This window comes from Mustelus asterias, chromosome 16 (genome assembly GCF_964213995.1).
Source record: "Mustelus asterias chromosome 16, sMusAst1.hap1.1, whole genome shotgun sequence".
NCBI classification, from domain to species: Eukaryota; Metazoa; Chordata; class Chondrichthyes; order Carcharhiniformes; family Triakidae; genus Mustelus; species Mustelus asterias.
The window spans coordinates 79,060,758-79,086,353 of record NC_135816.1 but is presented as its reverse complement, the minus strand read 5'-3'; the positions used below and the strand labels follow the sequence as shown (position 1 = coordinate 79,086,353).

Sequence of the window (25,596 nt, the reverse complement as noted above, 5' to 3'; positions counted from 1 at the left end):
CACAGGCAGAGATACGACCCACTGCATCTCAAGACTTAAGAGTTAAACCCAAGAACAGAATGAATTGCCATTCATCACTGGAGATATCCAAGAGAGTAAGTGACTTGAATTGAATTCAAGGATTGAATTTTGAATCCAGGATGCAAGCGGTCATGGAGTTCAGTTCCTGTGACCTTAAAAATCAGGATTGAACCATGTTTTATGTGCCCTAATCTAATCATTGGTTCACCTCTCCTGAACTGCTGTTAGCTTCCTGTGCGCATCACTCCCAGAGATCATCCTCAAATTAAAGGAGAAATGGACAGTATGTCGGTGTGGCTACCCGTCTGGCTGAATGTTTCTCAAACAATCTCTTACCTGTAGGCAGGATTCTATAAACTCATCAATCGTGACCACACCATCTTTGTTCTTGTCCATTTTCTGTGAAGATTGACATAAAAGATCATTTGGAAACATTTCAGGAGAGATTACATCAGTTTGCTCTGTGCATGAAAAAGTCATGGTGAATTTTCATTTGTGACTAATTGAAACCCATGGAATGATGCCTGTCTGCTCAACTTCACCAATCACTAAGACTTGGAGAATTGGAGCTGACATCCAATAATGGCGATGAGGCACATGGGAACACCACCACGTCCAAGTTCCTTCACTGCTGCTGGGTCAAAATACTGGAACTCCCTCCCTAACAGCACTGTGAGTGTACCTACATCACATGGACTGCAATAAGACAGCTCAACTCCACCTTCTCGAGGGCAACTGGGGATGGGCAATAAATGCTGAAGAATAATTTGAAACTAAAATGCTAAGGTAGAAATGGGCACCATGTCCACTACTGTCAGACAGTGAGGCGTCTGAACGAGTATTGAAATGCAGCCCATCAGTCTGAGCTGCATCCTGTCATGCACTTGCCCTCAGGATGATCAAATCAATCAGCAAAGAGCCAAGAAAGAGTTTGTTAAGGCCAGATTTGTCCAGCTGCAATGTCGTCCCTGGAGGTTGTTTTCAAAATCTCAGTAAATGCAGTGGTAATTCCTCTATTCCTCTCGAACATTAATTCCCCATTCATCTAGTACCTAGCTCCCCATTAAAGACAATCTTATTAGTACAATTACTTCCAATTGAAGACAATTTCCCTGGTACACTAACTCCCAATGAACACCATCTCTCGAGTGGTAAAGAAAGTGTTCCCCCAATCACAGGCTCCTCTCCCAGATTTGCAGCTGATAAGTTCACTGGGAGTGAGTTGGACCTGCACACTCTCACCTTTACACACTAATGGTCACCTTTATTTATTGCTCATTCTTTCAATTGTTAATTTATTCCTGTGACTTTTTTTGCTCAGCAACTTGTTTATTTTCATTCATCAGCTTTATCTTTCCAAAATTTGAAAAAGGCCTCCAGAGTCTGGGAAAAATGGAAAAGTGGCCTCAACGTGAAAAAGTTGGGCAAGTTTGGTCTAAATTGAGCTGTTGCGATGAAGAAGATGAGAGTTTGGAACTGCAGTATAAGATCTGGGCATATCATAGAATCATAGAAACCCTACAGTACAGAAAGAGGCCATTTGGCCCATCGAGTCTGCACCGACCACAATCCCACCCAGGCCCTACCCCCACATCCCTACATATTTTACACGCCAATCCCTCTAATCTACGCATCCCAGGACACTAAGGGACAATTTTAGCATGGCCAATCAACCTAACCCGCACATCTTTGGACTGTGGGAGGAAACCGGAGCACCCGGAGGAAACCCACGCAGACACGAGGAGAATGTGCAAACTCCACACAGACAGTGACCCAAGCCAGGAATATAAAGGAATGTAGTACACTGCCCACACTGTGATGTAAGAGAACACATGACCCACACTTCAAGGTGTAGTGTTGACCCAGGTCAACACAAATTTACAAAATATTCCCATCAGCTTGGGCTGAATCCAAACTCAGGACCCAAGATGATAGGTGAAACCTGCTGCTCGATCTCAGACCATGTTAAATGAGGCATTCTAACAATTAAATACCTGGAAACATTTACCTGAAAAAAGACATCCACATGGTGCCGAGGAGCATCATCCTTGAGCACAGGATATGTGTATTTCCCCATCATGTCATAGATGGCTCTCACAATATCAGTCATCTCCTGTGGTTTCAATAATAGAAGGTTCAGTCTCTCCTTGACCATGGCCTATCAAACACTAACACACAAATTCTCTATTGCAGGCCACACCACTGAAACTCCATTGAAAATCATCTCTAGGTATAAAAACACACCATTGAAGATCATGCAAATAGTACACTAAGAACCGTTTGAAGACCAGTTTATAGAATCATAGAAACCCTACAGTGCAGAAGGAGGCCATTCAGTCCATCGGGTCTGCACCAACAACAATTCCACCCACCCAGGCCCTATCCCCGTAACCCCACATATTTACCCTGCTAATCCCTCTAACCTACGCATCCCACGACACTAAGGGGCAATTTAGCACGGCCAATCAACCTAACCCACTCATCTTTGGACTGTGGGAAGAAACCGGACACCTGGAGGAAACCCACGCAGACACGAGGAGAATGTGCAAACTCCACACAGACAATGACCCAAGCAGGGAATCGAACCCAGGTCCTTGGAGCTGCGAGGCAGCAGTGCGAATCACTGTGCCACTCTGCCGCCCTAAGTTTAGTTAGGGCATCATGACCAGCACAGTCTTGGAGGGCTGAAGGGCCTGTTCCTGTGCTGTACTGTTCTTTGTATCACTCTAGTACAGTAACTCCCGATTGAAGACCATCTGTCTGGTACTTTAACTCCCATTGAAGAGCAAACCCTCCAGTACACTAAGTCCCCATTGAAATCATCTCTCTAATTCACTAACTCCCCACTAAAACCATCCCTACTGTACACCAACTCTCCATTGAAGATCAGCCCTCAAGTACTAAATATCCCATTGAAGACAATACCTCGAGTTTACTAAATGCCCCATTCAACACCATTACTCCAGTTCACAAACTTGCCATTGAAGTCCATCTCTCCAGTACAGCAATACTTCATTGAAGACACTTCTAGTACACTAAGTCCCCATTGAAACCATCTCTCTAGTATATTAACACTTCACTGAAACTATCTCCCTCGTACACTAACTGCCCATTGCAGCTCATCCCTCTAGTACACCAACTTCCAATGAAAACCATCCCTCCCTCAATGGAGAGAATCTCTCCAGTAGAGTAATTCCCCAATGAAGAACATCCATCTAGTACACTAACTCGACAGTGATGACCATTTCTCTAATCACAACTCCCCTATTTAAGATCTTCCCCTCAATCCACCGACCCTCAAAGAAGACCATCTCTTTAGTGTAATAACTCACCATTAAAGACCATCTCACTAATACACTCACTCTCAATTGAAAATCATCTCTCTGGTACACCAACTCCAAATGAAGACTATTTCTCTAGGACATTAACTCCCCATTGAAGACCACTCGTCTAGTACACTAGCTCCCCATTAAAGACAATCTCATTAGTACAATTACTTCCAATTGAAGACAATTTCTCTGGTACACTAACTCCCAAAGAACATCATCTCTCTGGTGCATTAACTTCCCATCGAAGACCATCCCTCTAGTACACTAATTCCCAATGAACACCATCTCTCTAGTGCACTAACTTCCCATCGAAGACCAGCATTCTAGTACACTAACTCCCCATTGAAGACCATTCCTCCAGCAAACTAACTCTCCATTGAAGGCCATCTCTCCAGTACACTAACTCCCATTGAATACCATCTCTCGAGTAAACTAACTGCTCTTTGAATACCACTCCTACTCTGCACTCTCTTTTCCTTCTAATTATTACTCATACACAGCAAAGATGTGCGGGTTAGATGGATTGGCCATGCTAAATTGCCCCTTAGTGTTAGTGGGACTAGCTAGGCTAAATGCATGGGGTTACGGGGATAAGGCCTGGGTGGGATTGTAGTTGGTGCAGACTTGATGGGCTGAATAGCCTCCTTCTGCACTGGAGGACTCTATGATCAGAACCCCTCAAACATCGCTGCAGATATTTGGACCATTCTTTTTTGTTAGTTATTAGCTTAAGGTTGCTTACCTCTTTATTGATATATCCATCCTTATTAATATCATACAGGTTAAATGTCCATCTGAGCTTTTCATGAACAGTACCCCTCAGTAATACCGAAAGAGCCATCACAAAGTCCTGAAATGAGAGGATAGAACATAGAACATAGAACAGTACAGCACAGAACAGGCCCTTCGGCCCACGATGTTGTGCCGAGCTTTATCTGAAACCAAGATCAAGCTATCCCACTCCCTATCATCCTGGTGTGCTCCATGTGCCTATCCAATAACAGCTTAAATGTTCCTAAAGTGTCTGACTCCACTATCACTGCAGGCAGTCCATTCCACACCCCAACCACTCTCTGCGTAAAGAACCTACCTCTGATATCCTTCCTATATCTCCCACCATGAACCCTATAGTTATGCCCCCTTGTAATAGCTCCATCCACCCGAGGAAATAGTCTTTGAACGTTCACTCTATCTATCCCCTTCATCATTTTATAAACCTCTATTAAGTCTCCCCTCAGCCTCCTCCGCTCCAGAGAGAACAGCCCTAGCTCCCTCAACCTTTCCTCATAAGACCTACCCTCCAAACCAGGCAGCATCCTGGTAAATCTCCTCTGCACTCTTTCCAGCGCTTCCACATTCTTCTTATAGTGAGGTGACCAGAACTGCACACAATATTCCAAATGTGGTCTCACCAAGGTCCTGTACAGTTGCAGCATAACCCCACGGCTCTTAAACTCCAACCCCCTGTTAATAAAAGCTAACACACTATAGGCCTTCTTCACTGCTCTATCCACTTGAGTGGCAACCTTTAGAGATCTGTGGATATGGACCCCAAGATCTCTCTGTTCCTCCACAGTCTTCAGAACCCTACCTTTGACCCTGTAATCCACATTTAAGATTTAGGATGAGCATAGTATTAACTCTTGTCTCACTAAGGTAACACTATTGATTGATTTGTGACCAGCCCAGTCCTAAATCCCCTCACACACAAGTGTCACTGATCCCGGACCTCTCTCCCTTCAAACTCTACATGAGTGCTGGACGTTGGCACATCTCATGGAATTCCCTTCATTCACAGTAATGCACCAGGTCAGGGAGAGGAATCGGAAAGATGAATGCACACAAGGATCAGGTGCCCCAGTAGCAGCTGAAAGAACTGCTGCCAGGTAGCGCATACCACAAACTGCCACAGCGCTGAGACACACAGAGGATACTCCATAAAGGATGATGCTCACTGCCCCTGCATACCAACTGCTCCCTCATGTCTCTTCCTTATCCCACTGGATGACATTAACACTCCCGGAAACTAAAAGAACGCGATGGAAACCCAGATTCAAACCATTGCCAATGTCCCACACCCACTGAAGGGAAGACTGAAGTCTTCAGCACTAGGTGCTGTGAAGGGAGGGCTGATGGGACAGGAGGCCATGAGGCAAGAAGAGGGGACAAGGGGCAAAGGCCTCACTGTACAAGCCGGATGCTATTGAGAGCAGCTGTTGTAATGTGTCGCTGCGTGAGAGGAGGGAGTGGTGTTGAGAGTTGGGTGCTCTCCAGCCGCTGCACCACATAGGGATGACGGGGGTATGTTAGAGTGAAAAGATGGATAACATTGCTAACTGTCTCTCAATCTCTCTCTCTTCCACATCCTTAACCGGGATCTTGGGTTCATGTCACACTACTTATAACCTCTACCATACTGCCTGGATTTGCAAAATCCTACAAATTGTCCTGACTTGAGACAATTCACGCCTCTTTAACCTGTGATTATCCCTCTCTCCTCACACACTTTTTGTACCTGTAAAGACTTGATTACCTGTAAAGACTCGCATTCCAACCATTCCTTCATTGCAGTGTTAATGTAAGTCTTACTTGCGACTAATAAGTAAAAACTTTTAAACTTCTTCACATTCCAATCTGTAATTATCTTCAATTGTGTCTTTGCCTTTTTATGCTGTGTTTGTGAACTGACTTCCAATCATCTGATGAAGGAGCAGCACTCCGAAAGTTCATGATACATCGATGACATTTTCTTCCTTTGGACTCATGGTGATCAATCACTGAAACAACTATATGATGACATCAACAAGTTCCATCCCACCATCAGACTCACCATAGACTACTCTCCGGAATCGGTTGCATTCTTGGACACGCGCATCTCCATTAAGGACAGTCACCTCAGCACCTCACTGTACCGCAAGCCCACGGATAACCTCACGATGCTCCACTTCTCCAGCTTCCACCCTAAACACATTAAAGAAGCCATCCCCTACGGACAAGCCCTCCGTATACACAGGATCTGCTTGGATGAGGAGGATCGCAACAGACACCTCCAGACGCTGAAAGATGCCCTCATAAGAACAGGATATGGCGCTAGACTCATTGATCAACAGTTCCAACGCGCCACAGCGAAAAACCGCACCGACCTCCTCAGAAGACAAACACGGGACACAGTGGACAGAGTACCCTTCGTTGTCCAATACTTCCCCGGAGCGGAGAAGCTACGGCATCTCCTCCGGAGCCTTCAACATGTCATTGATGAAGACGAACATCTCGCCAAGGCCATCCCCACACCCCCACTTCTTGCCTTCAAACAACCGCACAACCTCAAACAGACCATTGTCCGCAGCAAACTACCCAGCCTTCAGAAGAACAGTGACCAAGACACCACACAACCCTGCCACACCAACCTCTGCAAGACGTGCCGGATCATCGACACAGATGCCATCATCTCACGTGAGAACACCATCCACCAGGTACACGGTACATACTCTTGCAACTCGGCCAACGTTGTCTACCTGATACGCTGCAAGAAAGGATGTCCCGAGGCATGGTGCATTGGGGAAACTATGCAGACGCTGCGACAATGGATGAATGAACACCGCTTGACAATCACCAGGCAAGACTGTTCTCTTCCTGTTGGGGAGCACTTCAGCGGTCACGGGCATTCGGCCTCTGATATTCGGGTAAGCGTTCTCCAAGGCGGCCTTTGCGACACACAACAGCGCAGAGTCGCTGAGCAGAAACTGATAGCCAAGTTCCGCACACACGAGGACGGCCTCAACCGGGATATTGGGTTCATGTCACACTATTTGTAACTCCCACAGTTGCGTGGACCTGCAGAGTTTCACTGGCTGTCTTGTCTGGAGACAATACACATCTTTTTAGCCTGTCTTGATGCTCTCTCCACTCCCATTGTTTTGTTTCTTAAAGACTTGATTAGTTGTAAGTATTCGCATTCCAACCATTATTCATGTAAATTGAGTCTGTGTCTTTATAAGCTCTGTTTGTGAACAGAATTCCCACTCACCTGAAGAAGGGGCTTAGAGCTTCGAAAGCTTGTGTGGCTTTTGCTACCAAATAAACCTGTTGGACTTTAACCTGGTGTTGTTAAACTTCTTACTGTGTTTACCCCAGTCCAACGCCGGCATCTCCACATCGGGGCTCTGAAATACAGCCCGGAGATGGTCACAAAGATTGTCGTTGCTTGCTGTGTGTTCCATAATCTTGCACAGCAGCAGGGCAACATGGTGGAGGAGGAGGAAGAGGAACAGACAGACCCTGAGGAGGGGGATGAGGAGGAGGAGAGGAGGTGCTGAAGAAGAGCCCGAGGAGGACCCAGAGGATGCTGGATAGGGAACAGTTGTCAACCGGCGTGCCTCACTCTGGCTTACATGGCCTCCTACTGAAGGGTCGGTCTGTCGAGCCTCTGAGGCCATGAGTGCTGTGCTGGAGACAGAAGGGTCATGGAATGTGGCAACTAGGGGATTTTCACAGTAACTTCATTGCAGTGTTAATGTAAGCCTACTTGTGACACTAATAAATAAACTTAAATTTCAATAAACTCTAAAAAAGGAAGTGGAGGCAGTCTGCTGCTTTCCACACCCTGTGGCCTGTGATGCCCTTGGCATGCAGCCTCTGGAGGGCCTGGACCTGGATTGGCCAGGTTGACTTTCAGGTGTCATTGGTGATGCCGTGTCACCCAGTTTTTCCTAAATCCCAGTAGATTCGCCGGTGTCAGGAAGGGAGGAATTCAGAAAGGCAATAGACTGCCAGAAGCTCCCTGAAGGAAATCCCTAGGCTGCGCTTCCTTCACCCTCAGGGTGCCTTGTGGTCCACCAGGTTACTCCATGAGTTGGAGGGATGGTTGGAGTGAAAACTAGCTGCCTCACTGTCATCTGGTGATGCCAGTCCTGGAGGCCTTCCATAGTCTGAGCAATGTGGGAAATGCCCTCATTGTCTAGTGTGACTGGACCAAACTCTTGAGCACTTCTGCAATGTCCACATCAGCCTTTGACATGCCCGTAAGAACGCTGTACATACTGTCTTGGCCCTCAGCAATGGACAACACAGAGTGAGCCAGGCCTTGGAAATCATTGGTCATTGCTAGGACCTCTTGCCCCAGGCTCTCCACTGCGGCCACCACTCTCACAGCATTGTCCTGGGTTGCACGCGTTGCTGGCACCATCTCCTGTGACAAAAGCCTGATGGACCCCTCCAGTTCACTTGCAGTTGCAGGAACATTCCGAATACCACTTCCTGATGAGCATGGCTTTGCTTCTGCATCTGTAGCAGTGCTGGGATGAACTCTCCCAGAGGATCGACATGTACCTTTGGGCAGTTGGTTCCTGGGAGTCCCCAGTTCTCTGAATCCAGGGCTCGCCTTGAAGTTTCTACCTCATCGGATGTGTAGCAGCTGCTGTGTGGTGTTCACCCACTAAGTGCCCAGAAGCCTGACCGCTCACATTTCCCACTGAGGTGAGTTTATCTACGCTGCTGGATGGTGCAGGTGAAGGTAATGCTGAGACTTCAGTGTCATCCTTGTTCAAACAGAGCAAGGGAGAGAGGAGAGATTTGTGGCTGCAGGGAAAAGGGTAAGGGATTAACTTTATTTTCATTACTTTTTCGCGGGGTTTCTTTTTTACGAGTTTAAGGGGAAAGCGGAAGTAGGCCGGGCGCGAGGTAACCTGGGAAGAAAAAAAAACTTTTTTTATAAGCGCGCGGGAGGTTTAAAAAGCAGGCCGCTCTATCCAGCGGGCAGCGTTATGAGCAGGTGGCGGAGTGAGAGGGAGCAGAGTGAAGGCTGAATGGGCTTAGGCGGAGACCGGCGAGGCAGGGTAGGTTTAGATAGTTTTTCCTGTGTTATTTGAAGAAAGGGGAATGATGAGTGTGAGGTCAGTTTGTTGTTCTCAGAGTCGGATGTGGGAGGTCCTGGAGTAAGCTAGCCTCCCGGACATCCATATCTGCGCCAGGTGCGTCGAGCTGCAGCTCCTAAGGGACCACGTTAGGGAACTGGAGCTGCAGCTCGATGACCTTCGTCTGGTCAGGGAGAATGAGGAGGTGATAGAGAGGAGTTACAGGCAGGTGGTCACACTGGGGCCACGGGAAGCAGACAAGTGGGTCATGGTTAGGAAGGGGAAGGGGAAAGGTCAGGTACTAGAGAGTACCCCAGTGGCTGTGCCCCTTAACAATAAGTACTCCTGTTTGAGTGCTGTTGGGGGGAGCAGCCAACCTGGGGGAAGCAACAGTGGCCGTGCCTCCGGCGCAGAGTCCGGCCCGGCAGCTCAGAAGGGGAGGGAAAGGGAGGATGAGCAAACTGACTTCAGCACCAAGGTACAGGGAGCCGTTCAAGTGGGGGGAGAAAAAAGAAATGTAGTAGAAATTGGGGATAGTACACTTTTGGATGCTGTTGGGCGGGGGACTTAGCAGGGGTAAGCCATGGTGTACAGGTCACTGGCTCAGAGTCTGTCCTTGTTGCTCAGAAGGGAAGGGGGGAGAGGAGTAGAGGATTAGTCACTGGGGACTCCATAGTTAAAGGGACGGATAGGAGATTCTGCGGGAATGAGAGAGACTCACGGTTGGTGTGTTGCCTCCCAGGAGCCAGAGTCCATGATGTCTCGGATCGTGTTTTCGAAATCGTTCAGGGGGAGGGGAACCAGCCCCAAGTTGTGGTTCACATAGGCACTCAAGACATAGTTAGGAAAAGGGATGGGGATGTAAGGCAGAAATTCAGAGAGTTAGGGTGGAAGCTTAGGGCTAGAATAAACAAAGTTGTTATCTCTGGTTTGTTACCCGTGCCACGTGATAGTGAGGAGAGGAATAGGGAGAGAGAACAGTTGAACACGTGGTTACAGGGATGGTGCAGGAGGGAGGGTTTCAGATACCTGGACAATTGGGACTCTTTCTGGGGTAGGTGGGACCTCTACAAACAGGATGGTCTGCACCTGAACCAGAGGGGGACCAATATCTTGGGGGGGGGGAAATTTGCTAATGCTCTTCGGGAGGGTTTAAACTAATTCAGCAGGGGGGTGGGTACCTGAATTGTAGCTCCAGTGTACAGGAGGTTGAGAGTAGTGAGGTCATGGATGAGGTTTCAGAGTCGCAGGAGTGTACTGGCAGGCAGGAAGGCGGTTTGAAGTGTGTATACTTCAACGCCAGGAGCATCCGGAATAAGGTGGGGAACTTGCAGCATGGGTTGGTACCTGGGATTTCGATGTTGTGGCCATCTCGGAGACATGGATAGAGCAGGGACAGAATTGGTTGTTGCAGGTTCCAGGGTTTAGATGTTTCAGTAAGTGCAGGGAAGGTGGTAAAAGAGGGGGAGGTGTGGCATTGTTAGTCAAGGACAGTATTACGGTGGCAGAAAGGACGTTTGATGAGGACTCGTCGACTGAGGTAGTTTGGGCTGAGGTTAGAAACAGGAAAGGAGAGGTCACACTGTTGGGAGTTTTTTATAGACCCCCGAAAAGTTCCAGTGATGTAGAGGAAAGGATTGCAAAGATGATTCTGGATAGGAGCGAAAGTAACAGGGTAGTTGTACTGGGGGACTGTAACTTTACAAATATTGACTGGAAAAGCTATAGTTCGAGTACTTTAGAGGGGTCAGTTTTTGTCCAATGTGTGCAGGAAGGCTTCCTGACACAGTATGTAGAACATAGAACATAGAACAGTACAGCACAGAACAGGCCCTTCGGCCCACGATGTTGTGCCGAGCTTTATCTGAAACCAAGATCAAGCTATCCCACTCCCTATCATCCTGGTGTGCTCCATGTGCCTTTCCAATAACCGCTTAAATGTTCCTAAAGTGTCTGACTCCACTATCACTGCAGGCAGTCCATTCCACACCCCAACCACTCTCTGCGTAAAGAACCTACCTCTGATATCCTTCCTGTATCTCCCACCACGAACCCTATAGTTATGCCCCCTTGTAATAGCTCCATCCACCCGAGGAAATAGTCTTTGAACGTTCACTCTATCTATCCCCTTCATCATTTTATAAACTTCTATTAAGTCTCCCCTCAGCCTCCTCCGCTCCAGAGAGAACAGCCCTAGCTCCCGCAACCTTTCCTCATAAGACCTACTCTCCAAACCAGGCAGCATCCTGGTAAATCTCCTCTGCACTCTTTCCAGCGCTTCCACATCCTTCTTATAGTGAGGTGACCAGAACTGCACACAATATTCCAAATGTGGTCTCACCAAGGTCCTGTACAGTTGCAGCATAACCCCACGGCTCTTAAACTCCGACCTCCGTTAATAAAAGCTAACACACTATAGGCCTTCTTCACAGCTCTATCCACTTGAGTGGCAACCTTTAGAGATCTGTGGATATGAACCCCAAGATCTCTCTGTTCCTCCACAGTCTTCAGAACCTTACCTTTGACCCTGTAATCCACATTTAAATTAGTCCTACCAAAATGAATCACCTCACATTTATCAGGGTTAAACTCCATTTGCCATTTTTCAGCCCAGCTTTGCATCCTATCTATGTCTCTTTGCAGCCTACAACAGCCCTCCACCTCATCCACTACTCCACCAATCTTGGTGTCATCAGCAAATTTACTGATCCACCCTTCAGCCCCCTCCTCTAAGTCATTAATAAAAATCACAAAGAGCAGAGGACCAAGCACTGATCCCTGCGGCACTCCGCTAGCAACCTGCCTCGAATCCGAAAATTTTCCATCGACCACCACCCTCTGTCTTCGATCAGACAGCCAGTTACCTATCCAATCAGCCAACTTTCCCTCTATCCCACACCTCCTCACTTTCATCATAAGCCGACCATGGGCAACCTTATCAAACGCCTTATTAAAATCCATGTATATGACATCAACTACCCTACCTTCATCAACACACTTAGTTACCTCCTCAAAAAATTCTATCAAATTTGTGAGGCACGACTTGTAGATAGACCAACAAGAGGCAAGGCCACATTGGATTTGGTACTGGGTAATGAACCAGGCCAGGTGTTAGATTTGGAGGTAGGTGAGCACTTTGGTGACAGTGACCACAATTCGATTACGTTTACCTTAGGAATGGAAAGGGATAGGTATATACCGAAGGGCAAGAGTTATAGCTGGGGGAAAGGAAATTATGATGCGATGAGGCGAGATTTAGGTGGCATAGGTTGGGGAAGGAAACTGCAGGGGATGGGCACAATTGTAATGTGGAACTTGTTCAAGGAACAGCTACTACGCGTCCTTGATAAATATGTACCTGTCAGGCAGGGAGGAAGCAGACGTGTGAGGGAACCGTGGTTTACTAAAGAGGTTGAATCTCTTGTGAAGAGGAAGAAGGAGACTTATGTTAAGATGAGACGTGAAGGCTCAGTTAGGGCGTTTGAGAGTTACAAGTTAGCCAGGAAGGACCTAAAGAAAGAGTTAAGAAGAGCCAGGAGGGGACATGAGAAGTCTTTGGCAGGTAGGATCAAGGAAAACCCTAAAGCTTTCTATAGGTATGTCAGGAGTAAAAGAATGACTCGGGTAAGATTAGGGCCAGTCAAGGACAGTAGTGGGAAGCTGTGCGTGGAGTCTGAAGAGATAGGAGAGGCACTAAATGAATATTTTTCGTCGGGGACATGAGAAGTCCTTGGCGGGTCGGATCAAGGAAAACCCCAAGGCTTTTTACTCTTATGTGAGGAATAAAAGAATGACCAGGGTGAGGTTAGGGCCGGTCAAGGACAGTGGTGGGAACTTGTGTATGGAATCAGTAGAGATAGGCGAGGTGATGAATGAATACTTTTCTTCAGTGTTCACCAAGGAGAGGGGCCATGTTTTTCAGGAAGAGAAGGTGTTACAGGCTAATAGGCTGGAGGAAATAGATGTTCGGAGGGAGGATGTATTGGCAGTTTTGAATAAACTGAAGGTCGATAAGTCCCCTGGGCCTGATGAAATGTATCCTAGGATTCTTTGGGAGGCGAGGGATGAGATTGCAGAGCCTTTGGCTTTGATCTTTGGGTCCTCGCTGTCCACGGGGATGGTGCCGGAGGACTGGAGAGTGGCAAATGTTGTTCCTCTGTTTAAGAAAGGGAATAGAAATGACCCTGGTAATTATAGACCGGTTAGTCTGACTTCGGTGGTTGGTAAATTGATGGAAAAGGTCCTTAGGGATGGGATTTACGACCATTTAGAAAGATGCGGATTAATCCGGGATAGTCAGCACGGATTTGTGAAGGGCAAATCGTGCCTCACAAATTTGATAGAATTTTTTGAGGAGGTAACTAGGTGTGTTGATGAAGGTAGGGCGGTTGATGTCATATACATGGATTTTAATAAGGCGTTTGATAAGGTCCCCCATGGTCGGCTTATGATGAAAGTAAGGAGGTGTGGGATAGAGGGAAAGTTGGCCGATTGGATAGGTAACTGGCTATCTGATCGAAGACAGAGGGTGGTGGTGGATGGAAAATTTTCGGACTGGAGGCAGGTTGCTAGCGGAGTGCCGCAGGGATCGGTGCTTGGTCCTCTGCTCTTTGTGATTTTTATTAATGACTTAGAGGAGGGGGCTGAAGGGTGGATCAGTAAATTTGCTGATGACACCAAGATTGGTGGAGTAGTGGATGAGGTGGAGGGCTGTTGTAGGCTGCAAAGAGACATAGATAGGATGCAAAGCTGGGCTGAAAAATGGCAAATGGAGTTTAACCCTGATAAATGTGAGGTGATTCATTTTGGTAGGACAAATTTAAATGTGGATTACAGGGTCAAAGGTAGGGTTCTGAAGACTGTGGAGGAACAGAGAGATCTTGGGGTCCATATCCACAGATCTCTAAAGGTTGCCACTCAAGTGGATAGAGCTGTGAAGAAGGCATATAGTGTGTTAGCTTTTATTAACAGGGGCTTGGAGTTTAAGAGCCGTGGGGTTATGCTGCAACTGTACAGGACCTTGGTGAGACCGCATTTGGAATATTGCGTGCAGTTCTGGTCACCTCACTATAAGAAGGATGTGGAAGCGCTGGAGAGAGTGCAGAGGAGATTTACCAGGGTGCTGCCTGGTTTGGAGTGTCGGTCTTATGAGGAAAGGTTGAGGGAGCTGGGGCTGTTCTCTCTGGAGCAGAGGAGATTGAGGGGAGACTTAATAGAGGTTTATAAAATGATGAAGGGGATAGATCGAGTGAACGTTCAAAGACTATTTCCTCGGGTGGATGGAGCTATTACAAGGGGGCATAACTATAGGGTTCATGGTGGGAGATATAGGAAGGATATCAGAGGTAGGTTCTTCACGCAGAGAGTGGTTGGGGTGTGGAATGGACTGCCTGCAGTGATAGTGGAGTCAGACACTTTAGGAACATTTAAGCGGTTATTGGATAGGCACATGGAGCACACCAGGATGATAGGGAGTGGGATAGCTTGATCTTGGTTTCAGATGAAGGTCGGCACAACATCGTGGGCCGAAAGGCCTGTTCTGTGCTGTACTGTTCTATGTTCTATGTTCTATTCACACAAGGGAGGGACAGTGTTGTCGAGGGGAGTACTGAGATGCAGGCTGTTGGACTGGACGGGATTGAGGTTCATAAGGAGGAGGTGTTAGCAATTCTGGAAAGGGTAAAAATAGCTAAGTCCCCTGGGCCGGATGGGATTCATCCTAGGATTCTTTGGGAGGCTACAGAGGAGATTGCAGAGCCTTTGGCTTTGATCTTTGTGTCATCATTGTCTACAGGAACAGTGCCAGAAGACTGGAGGATAGCAAATGTTGTCCCCTTGTTCAAGAAGGGAACATAGAACATAGAACATTACAGCGCAGAACAGGCCCTTCGGCCCACGATGTTGCACCGACCAGTTAAAAAAAAAAACTGTGACCCTCCAACCTAAACCAATTTCTTTTCGTCCATGAACCTATCTACGGATCTCTTAAACGCCCCCAAACTAGGCGCATTTACTACTGATGCTGGCAGGGCATTCCAATCCCTCACCACCCTCTGGGTAAAGAACCTACCCCTGACATCGGTTCTATAACTACCCCCCCTCAATTTAAAGCCATGCCCCCTCGTGCTGGATTTCTCCATCAGAGGAAAAAGGCTATCACTATCCACCCTATCTAAACCTCTAATCATCTTATATGTTTCAATAAGATCCCCTCTTAGCCGCCGCCTTTCCAGCGAAAAGTAGGGACAACCCTGGTAATTATAGACCGGTGAGTCTTACTTCTGTTGTGGGCAAAGTTTTGGAAAGGATTATAAGAGATAGGATTTATAAGCATCTGGAAAGGAATAATTTGATTAGGGATAGTGAGCACGGTTTTGTGAAGGGTAGGTCGTGCCTCACAAACCTTACTGAGTTCTTTGAGAAGGTGACCAGAGAGGTGGATGAGGGTAAAGCGGTTGATGTGGTGCATATGGATTTCAGCAAAGCGTTTGATAAGGTTCCCCATGGGAAGCTTTTGCAGAAAATACAGACACATGGGATTGAGGGTGATATAGTGGTTTGGATCAGGAATTGGCGAGCTGTAAGAAAACAGAGGGTGGTGGTTGATGGGAAATATTCATCCTGGAGTTCAGTTACTAGTGGTGTACCGCAAGGATCTGTTTTGGGGCCACTGCTGTTTGTCATTTTTATTAATGACCTGGATGAGGGTGTAGAAGGATGGATTAGTAAATTTGCGGATGACACTAAAGTCGGTGGAGTTGTAGACAGTGCGGAGGGAAGTGGCAGGTTACAGAGGGACATAGATAAGCTGGAGAGGTGGGCTGAGAGGTGGCAAATGGAGTTTAATGCGGAAAAGTGTGAGGTGATTCACTTTGGAAGGTGTAACAGGAATACAGAGTACTGGGCTAATGGTAAGATACTTGGTAGTGTGGATGAACAGAGGGATCTGTGTGTCCATGTGCATAGATCCCTGAAAGTTGGCACCCACGTTGATAGGGTTGTTAAGAAGGCATACATACGGTGTGTTAGCTTTTATTGGTAGAGGGATTGAGTTTCGGAGCCAGGAGGTCATGCTGCAACTGTACAAAACTCTGGTGCGGCCGCATTTGGAGTATTGCGTACAGTTCTGGTCGCCGCATTATAGGAAAGATGTGGAAGTGTTGGAAAGGGTGCAGAGGAGATTTACCAGGATGTTGCCTGGTATCATAGAAATCATAGAAACCCTACAGTGCAGAAGGAGGCCATTCGGCCCATCGAGTCTGCACCGACCACAATCCCACCGGTATGGTGGGAAGGTCTTATGAGGAAAGGCTGAGGGACTTGAAGCTGTTTTCGTTAGAGAGAAGAAGGTTAAGAGGTGACTTAATAGAGGCATACAAGATGATCAGAGGATTAGACAAGGTGGATAGTGAGAGCCTTTTTCCTCGGATGGTGATGGCTAACACGAGGGGACATAGTTTTAAATTAAGGGGTGATAGATATAGGACAGATGTTAGAGGTAGGTTCTTTACTCAGAGAGTAGTAAGGGCGTGGAATGCCCTGCCTGCAACAGTAGTGGACTCGTCAACATTAAGAGCATTCAAATGGTTATTGGATAAACATATGGATGATATTGGAATAGTGTAGATTAGAGGGGCTTTAGATTGGTTTCACTGGTCGGCGCAACATCGAGGGCCGAAGGGCCTGTACTGCGCTGTAATGTTCTATGTCTATCCTTGGAGCTGTGGTGCGGGATTGGGATAGGGGGTGCAGCACCACATAACATGGCCTCCTCGGATGGTGATCCTGTAAGAATGGACATTGGTCAGATTTTGGGAATCTCGATGATGTGGAGAACTCGAGATATGGATGAATGTGCTTTGGACTCTCACTTGTATGGACCATACCGCCCTCGCAGTTGGCTACTGGCCACGCCTGGTCCTCCCCTGCGATTTCCAGGGTCTTTTATTTGAAGCGGGTAAAGGCCCTCAGTGCAGGTATGTCCCCCACCTGTCTCCCTTTATCCCTCCTGTTTATGCGGTCTTATCCTTTGGGGACAGAATGGAGATTTTGAGAGGCTGGCCAGGTGGGTTTGGGTGCTTCACATTAGTGCCATGCGTGGGTCTGGGGCAAACCGGTGAATGATCATGATGGGTGTTGGGTGAAGAGGTGAGACTGCTGGGGATCATTGGGGGTTTGGGAGGGGAGAAATGGGGGTTCTGAGGGAGGGAGGCCGGTTGGTTGAAGGCGAGAAGTGCTTATTGTGGTTAGGGCCAGGAGAGGACAAGTGGGTACTCGTTCTTTCAGTTCTAAGGCGGTTGTTACTTTTCTCCCTGCAATGAACGTCGGTCCTCCAGGTCAAACTGCTGCTGCTGCTGACAGCCCCGGGCCCCGACTCCCAGGCCCCGGCCTCCGACTCCCAGGCCCCGGCCTCCGGCTCCCAGGCCCCGGCCTCCGGCTCCCAGGCCCCGGCCTCCGACTCCCAGGCCCCGGGCCCCGACTCCCAGACCCCGGCCTCCGACTCCCAGGCCCCAGCCTCCGACTCCCAGGTCCCGGCCTCCGACTCCCAGGCCCCGGCCTCCGACTCCCAGGCCCCGGCCTCTGACTCCCAGGCCTCGGTCACCGTGTTAGCAGGTAGTTTCCTGCCCACCCTGGGGAACAGGGTGACCCTCCTTTCCTCAATGATGTTCAACATCCGCATCCAGGATCTGCGGGGCTGGTCTCCTTCTGGCCATCTTCCCTGGTGATTTGACTGTGGGATGGGAAGGGAGCATTGTTAAGCTGCTCCCGCTTTCTGTCAGTCAGGTGATTCCCCACTGCAGCAACTCAGCCACAGGTGGAATTGGCGAATCTGCGAGTTTCACGCAGGGGCCAGACTGGTCCATTTGAATAGGCAGAGTGGCTTGTGAACATTGCTGCCAGCAGAAACGTGATTCACTTCTGTTTTCCCACCGGCGGGTGTACAGTCTCAAAACAGGAGAATTGGGCCCTCTATCTCTAATAATTTTAATCCAGCTCCTTCATACTCAGTTAGGTTTAAAACTTCTTCCATCCTATATTCAATATAGAAACACAGAAGATAGGAGCAGGAGGAGGCCATTTGGCCCTTTGAGCCTGCTCCGCCATTCATTAAGATCATAGCTGATCATCCAACTCAATAGCCTAATCCTGCTTTCTCCCATAACCTTTGATCCCATTTACCCCAAATGCTATATCCAGCCGCCTCTTGAATGCATTCAATGTTTTGGCATCAACTACTTCCTGTGGTAATGAATTCCACAGGCTCACCACTCTTTGGGTGAAGAAATGTCTCCTCACCTCTCTTCTAAATGGTCTACCTTGAATCCTCAGACTGTGATCCCTGGTTCTGGACTCCTCCACCATCGGGAACATCTTCCCTCAATCTATCCTGTCTAGACCTGTTAGAATTTTATAAGATTCTATGAGAACCCCCATCATTTGTCTGAACTCCAGGAAAAACAATCCTAACCTAGTCAATCTCTCCTATACATCAGTCTGATGGAATCAGCCTGGTAAACCTTCACTGCACTCCCTCGAGAGCAAGAACATCCTTCCTCAGAAAAGGAGACTAAAACTGCACACAATACTCTAGGTGTGGCCTCACTAAGGCCCTGCATAATTGCAACAACACATCCCTGCTCCTGTACTCGAAACCTCTCACAATGAAGGCCAACATGCCATTTGCCTTCTTTACCTTCTGCTGCACCTGCATACTCACCTTCAGCGACTGGTACACAAGGACACCCAGGTCCCGCTGCACACTCCCCTCTCCCAATTTACAGCCATTCAGGTAGTAATCTGCCTTCTTGTTTTTGCTTCCAAAGTGGATAACCTCACATTTATCCAAATTATATTGCATCTGCCACTTACCCAACCTGTCCAGATCATTCTGAAAGATTTCTTGCATCCTCAGCACAGTTCACCCTCCCACCCAACTTGGTATCATCTGCAAATTTTGAGATGTTACATTTTGTTCCCTGATCCAAATCATTAATATGTGAATAGCTGGGGTCGCAGCACCGATCCCTGTGGCACCCCACTCGTTACTGCCTGCCAATTTGAAAAGCACCCATTAATTCCTACTCTTTGTTTCCTTTCTGCCAACCAGTTTTCTATCCATCTCAATACACTTCCCCCAATCCCATGCGCTTTAATCTTGCATGATAATCTCTTGTGCGGGACTTTGTCAAATGCTTTCTGAAAGTCCAAATATACCATCTACTGGTTCCCCCTTGTCAACTCTACTAGTTCCAACAGATTTGTCAAGCATGATTTCCCCTTCATAAATCCATGCTGGCTCTGTCTAATCCTGCCACTGCTTTCTAAATCATAGAATCTTGGAACCCTACAGTGCAGAAGAGGTCATTTGGCCCGTCGAGTCTGCACCAACCACAATCCCATCCAGGCCCTACCCCCATATCTCTACATATTTACCCGCTAATCCCTCTAACCTACGCATCTCAGGACTTTATGGGGCAATTTTTAGCATGGTCAATCAACCTAATCAATCAAATGCTCCACTATAAAGTCCTTGACAATGGATTTGAGAATTTTCCCCACTACTGATGTTAAGCTAACTGGTCTATAATTCCCTGTTTTCTCTCTACCTCCCTTTTTGAATATTGGAGTAACATTCGCTATCCTCCAATCTGCAGGGACAGTTCCAGAATCTATAGAATCCTGCAAGATGACCATCCACTATTTCGAGAGCCACTTCCTTAAAGTACTCTGGGATGTAAATTATCAGGCCCTGGGGATTTATCCGTCTTCAATCCTATCAACTTTCCCAGTACCATTTCTCTGCGAATACTGATCTCCCTCAGTTCTTCCCTCTCACTAAATCTTGCATTTTCCAACATTTCTGGTATCTGATTTGTGTCCTTTTTTGTGAAGACAGAACCAAACTATGTATTCAGTTGCTCGGCCATTTCTTTGTCCCCTATTATACATTCCCCTGTTTCTGTCTGTAGGGGACCTACATTTGTCTTCACCAACCTCTTTCCCTCCATGTATCTATAGAAACTTAGTGCCAATCTTTATGTTCCCTGCAAGCTTACTTACGCACTGTATTTTCCCCTTCTTAATCAATCCCTTGGTCCTTCTTTGCTGAATTCTAAACTGCTCCCAATCCTCAGACCTATTATTTTTCTTGGCCAATCTACATGCTTCTTTTTTGGATCGGATACTCTCTCTAATTTCCTTTGTAAGCCATGGATTGGCCCTCTTACCCATTTTGCTTTTGTGCCAGACAGGAATAAACAGTTGCTGCAGTTCCCCCATGCATTCCTTGAATATTTGCCATTGTCTACCCACTATCATCCCTTTAAGTAACTTAGAACATAGAACATAGAACAGTACAGCACAGAACAGGCCCTTCGGCCCACGATGTTGTGCCGAGCTTTATCTGAAACCAAGATCAAGCTATCCCACTCCCTATCATCCTGGTGTGCTCCATGTGCCTATCCAATAACCGCTTAAATGTTTCTAAAGTGTCTGACTCCACTATCACTGCAGGCAGTCCATTCCACACCCCAACCACTCTCTGCGTAAAGAACCTACCTCTGATATCCTTCCTGTATCTCCCACCACGAACCCTATAGTTATGCTCCCTTGTAATAGCTCCATCCACCCGAGGAAATAGTCTTTGAACGTTCACTCTATCTATCCACTTCATCATTTTATAAACCTCTATTAAGTCTCCCCTCAGCCTCCTCCGCTCCAGAGAGAACAGCCCTAGCTCCCTCAACCTTTCCTCATAAGACCTACCCTCCAAACCAGGCAGCATCCTGGTAAATCTCCTCTGCACTCTTTCCAGCGCTTCCACATCCTTCTTAGAACATAGAACATAGAACATAGAACATTACAGCGCAGAACAGGCCCTTCGGCCCACGATGTTGCACCGACCAGTTAAAAAAAAAACTGTGACCCTCCAACCTAAACCAATTTCTTTTCGTCCATGAACCTATCTACGGATCTCTTAAACGCCCCCAAACTAGGCGCATTTACTACTGATGCTGGCAGGGCATTCCAATCCCTCACCACCCTCTGGGTAAAGAACCTACCCCTGACATCGGTTCTATAACTACCCACCCTCAATTTAAAGCCATGCCCCCTCGTGCTGGATTTCTCCATCAGAGGAAAAAGGCTATCACTATCCACCCTATCTAAACCTCTAATCATCTTATATGTTTCAATAAGATCCCCTCTTAGCCGCCGCCTTTCCAGCGAAAACAATCCCAAATCCCTCAGCCTCTCCTCATAGGATCTCCCCTCCATACCAGGCAACATCCTGGTAAACCTCCTCTGCACCCTCTCCAAAGCCTCCACATCCTTCCTGTAATGTGGGGACCAGAACTGCACACAGTACTCCAAGTGCGGCCGCACCAGAGTTGTGTACAGTTGCAACATAACGCTACGACTCCTAAATTCAATCCCCCTACCAATAAACGCCAAGACATCATATGCCTTCTTAACAACCTTATCTACTTGATTCCCAACTTTCAGGGATCTATGCACACATACACCTAGATCCCTCTGCTCCTCCACACTATTCAAAGTCCTCCCGTTAGCCCTATACTCAACACATCTGTTATTCCTACCAAAGTGAATTACCTCACACTTCTCCGCATTAAACTCCATCCGCCACCTCTCGGCCCAACTTTGCAACCTGTCTAAGTCTTCCTGCAGACTACGACACCCTTCCTCACTGTCTACCACACCACCGACTTTGGTGTCATCAGCAAATTTGCTAATCCACCCAACTATACCCTCATCCAGATCATTAATAAATATTACAAACAGCAGTGGCCCCAAAACAGATCCCTGAGGTACACCACTTGTAACCGCACTCCATGATGAATATTTACTATCAACCACCACCCTCTGTTTCCTATCCGCTAGCCAATTCCTGATCCAATTTCCTAGATCACCCCCAATCCCATACATCTGCATTTTCTGCAGAAGCCTACCATGGTGAACCTTATCAAACGCCTTACTAAAATCCATATATACCACGTCCACTGCCTTGCCCCCATCCACCTCCTTGGTCACTTTCTCAAAAAACTCAATAAGGTTAGTAAGGCACGACCTACCTGCCACAAAACCATGCTGACTATCACCTATCAATTCATTACTCTCCAAATAACTATAAATCCTATCCCTTATAATTTTTTCCAACATCTTGCCGACAACAGAAGTGAGACTCACCGGTCTATAATTCCCGGGGAAGTCTCTGTTCCCCTTCTTAAACAATGGGACAACATTCGCTAACCTCCAATCTTCTGGTACTATACCAGAGGCCAACGACGACCTGAAGATCAGAGCCAGAGGCTCTGCAATCACTTCTCTTGCCTCCCAGAGAATCCTTGGATAAATCCCATCCGGACCAGGGGATTTATCTATTTTCAGACCCTCCAGAATATCCTGCACATCCTCCTTATCAACTGTAATACTGTCTATTCTACTCCCTTGCAACCCAGTGTCCTCCTCAGCTATATTCATGTCCCCTTGCGTGAACACCGAAGAGAAATATTGGTTCAATGCTTCACCAATCTCCTCCGGTTCCACACATAACTTCCCTCTGCCATCTATAACTGGCCCTAAACTTGCCCTAACCAACCTTCTGTTCTTGACATACCTATAGAACGCCTTAGGATTCTCTTTAACCCTATCCGCCAAAGTCTTCTCATGTCCCCTTTTAGCCCTTCTAAGCTCGCTCTTCAACTCCCTCTTAGCCAATCTAAAGCTTTCTAGTGCACTACCCGAGTGCTCACGTCTCATCCGAACATAAGCCTCCTTTTTCTTTTTAACCAACAAAGAAACTTTTTTGGTGCACCACGGTTCCCTAGCCCTACCAATTCCTCCTTGCCTGACAGGGACATACCTATCACAGACTCGCAGTAGCTGCTCCTTGAAAAAACTCCACATGTCGGACGTTCCCAGTCCCTGTAATCTCCTAGTCCAACCTATGTTTCCTAATTCTCTCCTAATAGCCTCATAATTACCCTTCCCCCAGCTAAAACCACTGGCCCGAGGTTCATGCCTATCCCTTTCCATCACTAAGGTGAACGTAACCGAATTGTGGTCACTATCACCAAAATGCACACCAACTTCCAAGTCTAGCACCTGGTCTGGCTCATTTCCCAGCACCAGATCCAATATAGCCTCACCTCTAGTTGGCCTGTCTACATACTGAGTCAAAAAACCTTCCTGCACGCTTTGAACAAAAACTGACCCCTCTAACGAGCTAGAGCTATAACAATTCCAGTCAATATTAGTCAAGTTAAAATCCCCCATAACAATTGCCCTATTACTTTCACTCCTAAGCAGGATTGACTCCGCAATCCTTTCCTCAACCTCTCTAGAACTTTTAGGAGGTCTATAAAAGACTCCCAACAGGGTGACCTCTCCTCTCCTATTTCTAATCTCCGCCCATACTACCTCAACAGATAAGTCCTCATCAAACCTCCTCTCTGACACTGTGATACAATCTCTGACCAATAATGCTACCCCTCCCCCTCTTCTACCTCCTTCCCTACTTCGACTAAAACATTTGAACCCCGGGACCTGCAGCATCCATTCCTGCCCCTGCTCTATCCATGTCTCTGAAATAGCCACAACATCGATATAGTGAGGTGACCAGAACTGCACACAATATTCCAAATGTGGTCTCACCAAGGTCCTGTACAGTTGCAGCATAACCCCACGGCTCTTAAACTCCAACCCCCTGTTAATAAAAGCTAACACACTATAGGCCTTCTTCACAGCTCTATCCACTTGAGTGGCAACCTTTAGAAATCTGTGGATATGGACCCCAAGCTCTCTCTGTTCCTCCACAGTCTTCAGAACCCTACCTTTGACCCTGTAATCAACACCTAAATTAGTCTTACCAAAATGAATCACCTCACATTTATCAGGGTTAAACTCCATTTGCCATTTTTCGGCCCAGCTCTGCATCCTATCTATGTCTCTTTGCAGCCTACAACAGCCCTCCACCTCATCCACTACTCCACCAATCTTGGTGTCATCAGCAAATTTACTGATCCACCCTTCAGCCCCCTCCTCTAAGTCATTAATAAAAATCACAAAGAGCAGAGGACCAAGCACTGATCCCTGCGGCACTCCGCTAGCAACCTGCCTCCAATCCGAAAATTGGAGGCAACTCTCCCCAATTGGAGGCAACTCTCCCCAATTTATCAAGGCCAACTTATGCCTCATATCCTCATAGTTTCCTTTATTTCCTAAATATTGAATACCCTGGGACATTCAATTCCCACCCCTGGTCACCCTGCAGCCATGTCTCAGTAATCCCAATTATATCGTACCCGTTTATATCTATCTGCGCGATTAGTTAATTCACTTTTTTGCAAATGCTCTGCATTTAGGTACAGAGACTTTAAGCTTGTCTTTTTAACATTGTTTGTCTGGATCCCAGTATTTTTCGCTATAGCCCTGTGTGAACTTTCCTTGGTTTCTCTGCCTATCACTTTTCCTATTCTCTTTTCTCACCTTTTGTTTTTGTCCTTGCTCCCTCCTTCTCTGACTCCTTACATAGGTTCCCATCCCCCTGGCATATTAGTTTAAACAGTAAGAAGTCTCACAACACCAGGTTAAAGTCCAACAGTAGCAAATACCATAAGCTTTCGGAGCACTGCTCCTTCGTCAGATGGAGTGGAAATGTGCTCTCAAACAGACAAAATCAAGTTGCAGAATACTGATTAGAATGCGAATCCTACAGCCAGCCATGTCTTAAAGGTACACACAATGTGGGTAGAGGGAACATTAAACACAGGTTAAAGAGATGTGTATTGTCTCCAGACAGAACAGCTAGTGAGATTGTGCAAGCCCAGGAGGCAAGTTGTGGGGGTTACTGATAATGTGACATAAATCCAACATCCCGGTTTAGGCCGTCCTCATGTGTGCGGAACTTGGCGATCAGTTTCTGCTCAGCGACTCTGCGCTGTCGTGCATCGTGAAGGCCGCCTTGGAGAACGCTTACCTGAAGATCCAAGGCTGAATGCCCGTGACTGCTGAAGCGCTCCGCCACAGGAAGAGAACAGTCTTGCCTGCTGATTGTCGAGCAGTGTTCATTCATCCATTGTCATAGCGTCTGCATGGTTTCCCCAATGTACCATGCCTCGGGACATTCTTTCCTGCAGCGTATCAGGTAGACAATGTTGGCCGAGTTGCAAGAGTAGGTACCGTGTACCTGGTAGATGGTGTTCTCACGTGAGATGATGGCATCCGTGTCGATGATCCGGCACGTCTTGCCGACTCCAGACGCTGAAAGATGCCCTCATAAGAACAGGATATGGCGCTCGACTCATCGATCAACAGTTCCAACGCGCCACAGCGAAAAACCGCACCGACCTCCTCAGAAGACAAACACGGGACAC

At 47.3% G+C, this 25,596-nt stretch overlaps 1 protein-coding gene across 1 annotated transcript in view; it reads right to left on the bottom strand.

The window, feature by feature from the left end:
* Nucleotides 1-318: 318 nt before the first annotated feature.
* LOC144505574 (A-type potassium channel modulatory protein KCNIP1-like) overlaps nt 319-25,596 on the bottom strand; it is a 98,305-nt gene continuing 73,027 nt past the window's right edge. The window contains exons 5-7 of the mRNA XM_078231694.1: nt 4,093-4,200; nt 2,030-2,134; nt 319-420 (exon numbers count right to left, since the gene is read on the bottom strand). Of these exons, the coding sequence (XP_078087820.1) occupies nt 319-420; nt 2,030-2,134; nt 4,093-4,200 (315 nt within the window). The remainder of the gene's footprint in view (nt 421-2,029; nt 2,135-4,092; nt 4,201-25,596) is intronic.